Source organism: Calliphora vicina, chromosome 5 (genome assembly GCF_958450345.1).
Source record: "Calliphora vicina chromosome 5, idCalVici1.1, whole genome shotgun sequence".
NCBI lineage: Eukaryota > Metazoa > Arthropoda > Insecta > Diptera > Calliphoridae > Calliphora > Calliphora vicina.
Genome location: NC_088784.1, coordinates 42,414,204 through 42,426,328, shown reverse-complemented (window position 1 = coordinate 42,426,328; position 12,125 = coordinate 42,414,204). Strand labels below are relative to the sequence as shown.

Here is a 12,125-nt window from a genome sequence, read left to right as displayed (position 1 = left end):
TGAGGTTCAGAAATGGAGATTTTGACACGGAAGATAAAATCACCAAAGACACAAAAAAAAAAAAAAAATTGAAGACCAAAAAATTGGAAGCATTACTCCATGAAGATTGTTGTCAAACTCAATAAGAGCTTGCAAAAGCATTGGAAATCATGTGTGCGAGTAGCAGAATTCTTCCAAAGGCAGGGAAATTGGGTAACATATGAATTGATGCCGAGAGACCTTGAAAGACGATTTTGCATATCCGAAATGATGCTTGAACACTATAAAAGAAAATCATTTATGCACCGAATCATTACTTGCGATGAAAAATGGATCCATTACGATAACCTGAAGCCTCAGAGATCGTATGTGAAGTCCAACCAGCCGAATCGACAAATATCCATTGGTATTGGTATTAATGAACCTTTAACCCCCATTATGTTATGATGTCTGTTTAGATGTTAACTTATAGTTATACAGTCGATTAAAATATTTTTTATTTGAAAATTGTCAATATAACTTTAGGTTAAAAACATAACTACATTTGTAAGCTTTTTAATCCAGAAGATACGGTTTGTATGTGGGATTCTGACTAAAAATCTATCAAATTCATTAAACTTACCTATTAAAGTCACCTATTTCTGAACTCGCAAAAAATATTAATTTGAAATCGTTTTCGTGAAGAGAATTTTCTAAAAATTTTAAAATTTAGCTTGCCTACTTTGAGACCCCATATCGCCGGTTATGAAAGGACGGTTGTAAAAAGACAAATACTCCTATGCTACGTCATTGTGAAATTTTATATCTATCGGATCAGCCAGTTGGAATTGGCTGAATTATTTAGAAAATATTTTAATTTTTGAAGAACTGTGAAATATGTTAATATTCGCTTAAATGAATAAATTAAATTTTTGCTTTTTTAAAATTTTTTAGACCCGCGTTGACCGAATCTTGCGATGGCGATTCAAGTCAAACATATCACAGTTTTGACTTTGTTAAATTTAATGATTCACGAGCTACCGAATTATTTCCGAAACAAAACCACTTTATTTGTCCCTGCTTTGAAGTACACCATCATCTTTGGAATAATATATTTTTTTGCCTATTGGCAAACTCGCTTACCCCGAATAACGGTGAATTATTTAATGTTCTCATTGTGGTGTTTATTTATGTTGTAATTTATGTAAATGTTTCGTAAAATACCATAAATTAGATTTGTAATAGATAATGTTATAAAAGTTACAAAACTAATCAATATATTAATAAAATTTAAACAAAAATCTATGAGTTTTTTTTATCTTTTGGCTGATGCTGACCCAACGGTACCAGGTTCCTTTCGGATCCTTTCAGGTTCCTTAAAGGTCCTCCACAAAGTTAAAATTTCGTAAATAAAATCTAAATCTAAAGTCCTTATTTTCAGTATTTCATAAAAAATTAAAACTTTTTCAACGATTTAAAGCCTTCGTTAACACGGGGTTAATCCTAAAAATCATCAAAGGTAGGGGTTTCTTATAAATTTTGTGTACCTGTTGCATTAAAATTCAACCTTTCAATTGCAGTAAAATTCAACCTGACGATAGACCTACACCAAAACTAGTTTGTTAATCTAAAAAAGTTTATTTAATTTATTAAAATAGGTCACATCGCATTATTTTATGTACTAGAAGCCAATACGATTCGGTTGGCTGCTTTTCAAATTGCAAATTAAATAGTTGAGAACTTCACTCAACATCATTTCAACATATTAACACAAAGTTAAGTTAATCAAAAATTGTTATACTGTTGGGAATATTTAAAAATGGTTTTTTTATTTAAGTATATCAAACATATTATAGTTTTATTTTGTAAGTAAAAAGAACAATTTCAAAAGTATCCCATAGATTTACACATATTCATGTATTTAAATGCATATGTATAGATACAAAGCTGTATTTGACCTATTCGAACAATATTTAGTTTGAGGATTTTCCCGTTTCTTTCACTAATGTTTGGTTGATCTTTTAACTAGAACATTATTTATGATTTCGACACAAGCAGACAGACAAATTCTACAAGAATTACACATGTTGTGTGTAATTCCATAATGAACTTAAATTGTAATGATCTTCTCTTATGTCTGTCTGGGTGGCTGGCCAACCACTTGTAAATTGGGTGAGAACTTTTTTCTACAAAAGGCAAATTTTACACAAATTCAATGCTCTTTTTAAACAGCAATTAATTTCACATCATAAACGTCTATAAATACGAATGAATAGAATATAATGAATTTACAACTGGCAGCCAAGCACACAACAACAAAAACAACAACAAAATAAGTATCTGATTGTAAGAAATTTTCATGGTTCTACAAGTGCGACTAGATTTTTATAGCCACTTGTGAGATTCATTCTCGTAATTTTAAGTTTTTATTTGTTCGTTGGTTTTTTTTAGCAAATTAATTTCGCATAAACACACTTGTTTGTTAATGCCGCAAATTAAAAAAAAAAACAACAAGAAAAAACTTAAAGGTGGAGAATAAAATCCAGTCAGCGGCAGCGATAACAACAACAAACTGTTTAATTACGTTTCCGGTCGATGTATTAAAGCGTTAATTGAAAAATTATCTATTGCCAGTTGATTTTGTTATTTCGTTATCCCGATTAGAACAAACTGCCTCCCTCTCCCCATCCAAACCTTTTCCCAGCTCTCGCCAATTAATATTTTCTCTTTAGAACATGTTTTTAATACAAATCTCTTGATTAATATTTGTCTATCATTATTTTGTTGTTGCCATTTGTTTTTTTTTAATTTTTGATTTTTAACTGTGATGATCTCTAGTAGGTTCATTCATCCATTGAATATATTCATTCATTTAATGAATCGCATTGATTTGATTTAGAGCTACAATGAATGCATGTGATTGTTCAAAGATATCGATTGTTTTATTGGTCGCCTGCCTTGCAATGATCGATGAATGGACGGTGGAACAGACAGACATTAATATGGCATCATGCCGTGCATGATTAAATAGTCTGACGCCCGTTTCTTAATAAAGTTTGAATATTTATTGTGGTTTTATTTCTGCGAGATTGTATTTTTAATTAGAATGTGTTTTTTTTTTGAACCAACCATAAACATGTTAAGATTTACTGTATTGCTCAGTTTCAATAAAATAAATTCAGAATATTATTACTCAATCCTTAGGAAATATTTACTTAAACATTAACCGTTTTCTTCATCAGGGTCAAGGTAAATATTTTTGAATATTTGTATTTTTTTTTAATATGACATCGTATTGCATATTTCAATGTATAAATGTCAAAGATTGCGGTGTTAAAAATTCAAAAAGAACATGGTATGAGGACAACTAAAGTCTCTACTATATTCGTGCAAAAAAGAACTCGCACTGTTAAAGGTTATGACCACGGACCAAAATAGATCAACACCCTATCTAAATATTTCAGCAAGATTCATTGGCCTATCTTATCCCATTTCCAAGAAATTTAAATTCATCCTCCAAAAAAAAAATTCGAAAAATTTACCAACACGCTATCTAAATATTTCAGCAAGATCTATCAGCCCATATTCATCCAAGTTTAAATTTTACATCCAAGAAGTTTAAATTTACGAAAAATTTCAATTTCTCTATCAGAAGTCGCATTGTTATGACCACGGACCATGATAGACCAACACCCTATCTAAATATTCCGGCAAGATCTATCCGCCCATCTTCTCCCATTTCCAAGAAATTTAGATTCATCCTCCAAAAAAAAAATTGAAAAATTTAAATTTCTCTATCAGAACTCGCACTGTTAAAGGTTATGATGCAGGGGCTAATTTATCATCAAAATTATTAATTGACATATACAATATAATAAATTGGGAAAAATAATGTTCCACCAGATGTTTAATATCTTATTTTTAAAGCCTGATTCAGAAACACTTCCGGAAAACAATTTTAAAATTTATGTATGAAAATCACTGTTTTCAAATAATAAATTGGAACTGAACAAAAAGTCTATTTAAAGTTTAGTTTCTAAAAATTTCCAATCAGTTGTATTAATGCAAACTACTGGTTAATATTTTTATTACTTCGGCTTATAATCTGTTAAAAACCATTTAAATTGACTTTTATAGAAATTAAACAAAAAGTTAAATTCATTTTGATGATCTTATAAATTTGACAAAAAACAGAAATACATTTTCAGATTCAAACAGGCGGGCAGGTCATAAATTTTAACATTAAGGCCATAAAAGGCGTACGAATTGAAAAATCGAAAACAAATTTCAAATCAACAAAAATATTAAAGCTTTAAGCCAAATCAAAACCAAAGAATTAAATAAGATTTCAAGCGCTAAAAAAGGTGTGAAAAGAAATTCATTGATAAAATAAAACATACATCTCAACTCCTCATATAAATATACATATGTATAGTGTTTAATAAAATATTAGTTATACGAGTAGATAGATACAACAAAAGCCACCACTACTGCCCACACTGATCAACAGTTTTTGACAAAAACTCATAAAAAATAATGATCATTTTAGGTAATGAGTTTATAATAATATTGAGACAAGTTATGAATGAGTAAAATTTTGATAATAAACATGTATTTATTGTAGAAAAATTATTTCGATATTGAACCCACATGAAATTTTAAAACAATCAATAATGACGTTTTGCCGAATTATAAATAAATATGAAGAAATAAAAGTAAATCCATGCCATAGTGCATATTAACCCTAGTACAGAAACTATCCTTTAAGTGAGAGAGCCACCAATCGCAGTTAGTTGCAATATTTGTACAAAATATTTATGTATTTAAAAAAATATAAAACCAAACCAGAAAACACATTGACATTGTCAAAATGATGACTAAATAGGGAATGATAATTTGGTAAATTACAGTGGGCGTATTGAAATATAAAAAACAAACACATTTCTATTGCTTTAGAAAGAAGGTGGTGAATGAAACGAATGCATGTTAAAGCAGCAAATATTTAAATAATTTAATGCTTTTTTATAACTAATAATAAATAAATCTCTGAATAGACGAGTTGAGGTGATTTTGAATTGAACAAACAAATAAAATGACGATAATAAATGCAACAAAACAAATATCCAATAGATTTGATTTGATTGGATTATTTGTAATATCTATATTTTGTTATTGCAAACTTAAAACTATTGATTTATTTAAAGTGCCACCATCCAATCCAACAATTCATGTATCATGGTCAACTTTAAACGATCAAAAGTGTATCATTTGCAGTATGTTTAAAAAATAAGTGCAAATAATTAAAACACACATTTAATTATAATAAAAACAAATTAAATATTTCATTGAAACAATGAATGCTGCTAAAACAATATTGTATATTCAATGTCTTCTGGTAGTTTGTTTTTCAGTAAGAAAAAAACGATTAAAACTAGTTTGTGCAGGCGTTAGTTAAACTATTGAAGTACATTTGATTGAAGTATCGAGAGTTTTCTGTACTTTTATTTTAATTTTATTTGCAAATTATAAAAAAAAACACATTCCGTCATCAAGACTGTGGGTGCAAAAATCTATTAAAAACTGGTCCAGGGCTAATTAAACACAAACTTTTGTATTATTTATAAAAAAAAATAACATTTTATTATTTGTTTTTTGTTTTTAATAATAATTGTTTAATAATCTGTAATGTACTCGTAGTTGTTTTTATTATAATCATTCCGTTTATATCTATTTTCCGTTTGTCAAGTGGGTTTTATGCAAAATTGCAACAAATAACTCATTCTGTACTTATAAGTATTTAATAGCAAGGAGTTCTTAAACTGTTTTTCTCAACCAAAAAATACACTTCTACTTCCTAAAACCTCAACTCTATATGACCCCAATAGAGGGTAATCACAAAGAACATGATCTGAGGTTTCGTCCTGTAACCCACAAAATCAACAGTGTACCGTCACAGCAATACCCAGAGCGTGTTTGTGGTATTTAAGACCACAATGTCCACTAAATAATCCCGTAAATATCCCAAGACCGTATTTATCAGACGATAACTTCTGGAGTTTACCCTTACACAGCGTAACAAATCGCTTTGTATGTCTGAAGCCATATATCCGTAACCCCTCCCATCCTTAACTCATACGACAATAAGGCCCTGTACGAAGCTTGGCTATCTGACATTACATCTGAATTCTGGTACACCTTAACCGTCTCCTCAAACACTCTCTAGAGCAAATGAAGATGGCATAAATGTTCATAAGGCAGATCAATGTTTATTTTTCTTGGGAATGACGCTTTGAAAATTTCGACCAATTCGACAGTTCCTATTTAACCATTTACAGGTATAGCTTGTCAAACCCCACGTCCTATCACAGATCCGTTGACAGGCTTACGGTGCTCTAGATATGCCAATTAATACACGCAGAGAAAAAATATAGTTGTGCATGTTTACTGTAACCATTTAAATAGTGTTACAAGTTTTTTAACAATATTATAGTCACAGTAACTATTTACATCATTGTGGTAACTATAATATGGTTAATTTACGATTCACATGATTGTATCAACCATATATATGGTGACAACCATTTATATGATGAAGGACTTACCATATTATGTTGCTCTCGGCTTATGGGTATCATAATCTGAGAACAACATATTATGATAAAATTATTCACCATAAATATGGTTGTCACAAACATATACTTGTCTACTGTAACCATATATATGGTTTATACAATCATGTGAATCGTAAATTAACCATATTATGGTTACCACAATGATGTAAATAGTTACTGTAACTATAATATTGTTAAAAAAAACTTGTAACACTATTTATGTAAATGGTTACAGTAAACATACACAACTATACTTTTTCTCTGCGTGTATTATTTTCAAAAACAATCCCAAGATAATTTGCCTCTTCAGAGAACAGAATAATCGGCTTGATAACTCTCAGATAGGCAAAATGGTATGGTTATTGTAACAGCTCCGCTGTTGTCGAAAGTTCTTCCTTGGGGAATAAACTTGAGTTGACAATCTTTGACCGAGTAAGATTCTTGTCGTTCCGGAACGCAGATCCAATTGTCGAGGGAAAGTGGCACAATAATAGTCTTTTGCCAGTAATTTCAACAAATAGATATAGATAATTTTAGGAGACTTAAGAACATTGTTTTTTTAAAACTTCAATAAGAAGTTTTGTGACAAACTTTAGCACATAATACAAAAATTCGAATATTTTGCTCAAAAACAAAGATACAATATTTTGGATTATTTTGCACAATTTTGGATAAACTTACGATATACTACCAAGTTCTTTAACGATTTATACGAGTACATACAATCTGCGGGTATTTTAAATGTAAATTAGATTATAATTATTTTTTATACGTTACATGTAACAATGAGTACACGACTTCAACTGAACTTTATCACAATTTAGAAAAAAATAACAAGATTTAGCGATCTCCAATGTTATGGTATGATTCAGAAGTGGTATAATAAATTGATTTGTGGTCGCCCGAGCAGCAAAATGCCCTCAACATCATGACCGATTGAAGTGATTTCGAATGAAACAATAATTTTAATACGTTATTTGAGGCTAAACAAAAGGAAAAAATCATTTATATAAAAAAATCAAACCACAACTTAAATAGAAAATGTGTGCAACAAATTCTTAGGAATTCGTTCCTTAAATTAGTTGACTGCAAGCTATTTGATGACAAAAGAAAAGTTAATCGATATAATTTGTACGAAAATCATTCAATCTTAAGTGTAATGTAACAATTACAAAGGATATATGAAGAGATCGTAAAGGACTTAGTGGATTTTTTACTAAAAGTCCATTGGTTCTGTTAACGAGTTATGAAGATTCCGACGAATGCTATCCAAACACAGGGAGCATTCAAAAAAGTGATGCCTAATGGACAGAATCTAACTCTTGTTACGAATGTAAACATTCCAAGCACTGCAAGGCAAGCCACAAAGCCTTGGAATCCAAGAATGGATAATAATGTTGCTCACCAGAAGAGTTATCAATGATAACTAGTAGCATTGATATCATGCAAACGGTGCCTAGTAATCATTCTTCGGGTACCGAAACCAAAGGACTGCGGGTCAACCCGGAAAATAAGGGATTTGTTCTCTTCACCATATGATATAAAGTGGAGCGTTTCTAAGTGCCAAAACTCGAAGGAATAGAACTTACACTAGCTAAACTAGGGAAATTCTTCGACAGTAAATAAAATTGTAAAAGTAATACAGAAGAGAGAATCAAAAATAGACTAATGCCTTCATGTCTACGGAAATTTGCTCCGGCAGGACATACAAAAGAGATACCAGATAGCGATGTCTAGAAGAGTTCCCTTAATTTACACAAAGTTTATGAACTGAAGAATCGAAGATGGAAACAGCCAGCCGCTCTGGTGGGTACGGACTTCTGTTTGATGGGACCCTATAAAGCAGGACTGTGATAAGTAGTCAGTCACTGCGTCAGAAGTGAAAGATTAATTGTTGAAACCACCACTTAATCACTACGCTAGGGTAGTAATGGAGAAAATTCTACATAATGCTAACCAATAATTGATGAGCAGAGTGTCAAGGGCCTTGTGACCCAGATGGAACGTGGAAGCTTTTAGATTACTACTAATGGTTTTGATCAGAAGTAGTATTCGAATAATAATGCCTATGAATACTACACTACTCCTTAGGGTTTGGACTAGTAGATGGGACAATGACACTTCGAACTATTGTTGAACGTGCAGAGACAACGCCTGAGATTTAAGTGGCTGGCTTGATGGCAGGCTAATAATATTATGGTTGGTTGGTTGGTTTACGTGGTAGTTCACTTCTTGCGAACAATCAAGTAGAGTCGAAGGAACCCCATTTCGATAAGACCACACCAATCGTCAGATGTAATGTCGTTTATATCGCAATGTATCTAAAATGTACACGAAAAAAAGTCGTGACTGCTAGACCCAACCTGTAGCTGTGATATATCTCAGTAGGTCATTGAGTTAAGACCCGGCTACCTCACCAAGGTTGGTCAATGTATAGTTGCCCATGAATTTAAGTCTCTTGTCACTCAGCGCTGGGCAATCGCAGAGAAGGTGGAAAATCGTTTCCTCTTTTTCCCTATTCTTACAGCTACGACATTGGTCGTTAAAAGAGAGTCCCAGGCGATTTACGTTCTTGCCTAATGGCCAGTGTCCCGTTAATACTGCCAGCAACATTGATATATCCCTTCTATTCCGGGTTATCAGTTGCATAGTACGTTTTTCGTTAAAAGATGGCCACATCAACTTGGCTACCCTACATGTGTCTAAATTACGCCATCTATTCTCAGCCTTTGTAAGAAAATGTCTGAAGATGATAATTGGAGATACATATCTAAGGTAGATCCCAAGATGGTAATTCTTTCATTTCTTTAGGGTTAGGACATATTCCCGAAAGTTCTAATCGTTGTAAGGATTCAGAACCCATTAGAGGTCTTCGTAAGGTAATGATGTTAGTATTAACCAGCCTTCAAAACTAAGCTAAACTAACTATAGCATTTTGTTTCCCACACGATATGTTACACTGTATAGATCGGACATGATTTATAATTTTGTCTCAAAATGCAAAAAATAAATAAGAAAACTATGTAATTTATCTACAAAACAAGTAGTATGTGCAATAAAATACAAATTGGGGAAAAAAATAAATATTTTCAACATGATATATCCAGTGTTGCCATTTTAAATTTTCGCTCGCTTATTTGTATTAGGAGAATTTAGATTTAACTGGATATTAACAATAATTCAATTAATTACATAAATAAAAGCAATAAAATGTACTGTTGTTATGTGGGGTTCATACATATTTCGTTTTGAAAATATTTGACAAATTGTATTTTGTAAGGGTACTGCTACATGTTCAATATATATTGTGATATTTGGATCGCGATCCATTGTAATGGATCACGCAAAATTAGGTTATTGTGCGATTTGGAACACGTTCAATATATATCGAACGCGATCCAGTATCACGATATTTATTGAACGTGTAGCATGCAGTATTGATGGATCGCGATCCAAATCGCAGAATAACCTAATTTTGCGTGATTCATTACAATGGATCGCGATCCAAATATCACAATATATATTGAACGTGTAGCAGTGCCCTAAGGATTCTGTATATTACAGATAATTTCTCGAAATTCTTTAAAATTTAGTTTTAAACTTAAACATTTTTTCGAATGCATAAAGCGTATTGTATTAATTCCCAAAGTATAAGAAAAGCTTTGATCAGTGTTGAATGGCAGCACTATCAATGTCACAAGTTTTCAAATTTATTCATTTAAATTAGCGGAAATGTAAGCGGCATTGCATGCAATATTTTGTATTTGCAATTACAAATTATCTTAAAAATTAGAACAGTTGAATTGAAATTGTATGAAGAAAACAAAAATATATTTAAGTTTCACAAAAATGTAAAAAATTGTAGGAGGTAAATAATAATACACCTTCTACCTACTTCCACCAGCCACTACCAACAATACCACCACATATTGTTAAAGTTGCTGTTCATGTTCTGATTTAATCATAATTTATATTTCAGAATAATAAAGAAAATAAAACAAAATAAAAATACACAAACACTGCACACAGTGGAATTTTAAATGTTTTGTGTCAATGTTATAAATCACTTTGTCCTACAACTCAGAGATTGTGTAGGGAATCGAGATTTAATTGAAATTTCTCATAAAACATCTCATAAATATGAAATTTTCATTTGAACTGCAAGTCTTATAAGAAGTAGCAGCGTACAATTATTATAAAGTGGAATGGAGATAAAAAAGCACATTAATTGTAATAAAAAAAAACAAAGTTAAACCATTACAATTTACGAATATAACAATTAATTATTGGACATATGTTTGTATGTACACAACTTCAAGAGCTGATCTGACAGTAAATTAAATTGTATTTCAAGCCATGCCACCTCATGCCAAGGCAAGCACTTTATTAGTTTGACAGCGTTTTGTTGCAATTCATATTTGCATTTAACAGAAGCATTTTTGGATTTCTTATTTGTGGCAAGAAACAATTACGTCAGTTTTAAACTATTTGCAAAGAAAACAAACTAGTTATTTTGGTTTACAATTAACCAACAGCCAGTTAACAAAATGCGTTAAATATTGTGTAAGAAAATATTACAAATAAATAAATGTTAAAACTTACCAGCTATACGCAATACAGCACGATCGGCTGGATCCAATTGTAATATGCTTAACGGTTTATCCTTAGCCCATTCGCTAAGGCTTTCACGATCCATCATAATGTTGGCAGCACTACCAGTAGAGGCATAGATGCGTCTTCGTTTGTTAAGTTGTGGACAGCTGCCACCGTAGGCCGCTGATGTTGATGCTGCGGCGGCAAATGAAAAGTTTGCCTCCTTTTCCGCCAGTTTGGATGATGTTCGGGAACGTGGCCCGAATTTCTTTTATCTCTGATTGATTTTTTTCACTAGTATTCCTCTAGCAAACAAATAAAATTAAAAACAACTGTTTACAACTGAGACAAAAACCTGTAAAGTTTTGTCAGTTTGTTGTGTGTTTTAAATGTTATTCTTCTAGAATCGGCGAGAGAGGTGTCTTCACTTCAAACACATGTTTCTTTTATCAATTACGCCAAAGATCTTTACTGCTGCTGTGGTTTAATCTTTGACTCCCTCTTCAATTCCTTTTTGTTTGCATTAATCTCAATAACAATTTATTTTGTTTATTGACTATTATTTAAGATGGTTTGAATTTTAATTTTTAAATGGAGCATCACTGCTTGAGAAACAGACAGCAGTGTTGTTTCATAAAGTTGTTCAATCTTGAAGTCATTTAATAACTTTTCGTTAAATTTTGTATTTGTTTGAATAGTTAAGTAGTGAGAATATTTGTTTTATTCATTTAAGCCAAATGAAAGAATGAGGGGTTTGTTTTATTTACTTTTTGCGTTTGTCTCCAAAATAAAATTGCTTCGTTTACTTTAGCTGAAATTAAAAAAAGATAACATTGAAATAAAGTTAGTTTAGTGATAAATAAACATTTGTTAATTAACTATTATTCTTTTATTTGTCGTCTTTTGATCGACATTTGTTATTGTTATTCATTCATTAAAAGTTTTTATTTTATTTATTAAAAA

General features: G+C 31.2%; 1 protein-coding gene across 1 annotated transcript in view; it reads right to left on the bottom strand.

Annotated features, from left to right (window-relative positions):
• shot (dystonin-like protein short stop) overlaps positions 1–11,694 on the bottom strand; it is a 149,228-nt gene extending 137,534 nt beyond the window's left edge. The window contains exon 1 of the mRNA XM_065513708.1: positions 11,172–11,694. Within this exon, the coding sequence (XP_065369780.1) occupies positions 11,172–11,268 (97 nt within the window). The 5' untranslated portion in view covers positions 11,269–11,694. The remainder of the gene's footprint in view (positions 1–11,171) is intronic.
• Between the last annotated feature and the right edge of the window lie 431 nt (positions 11,695–12,125).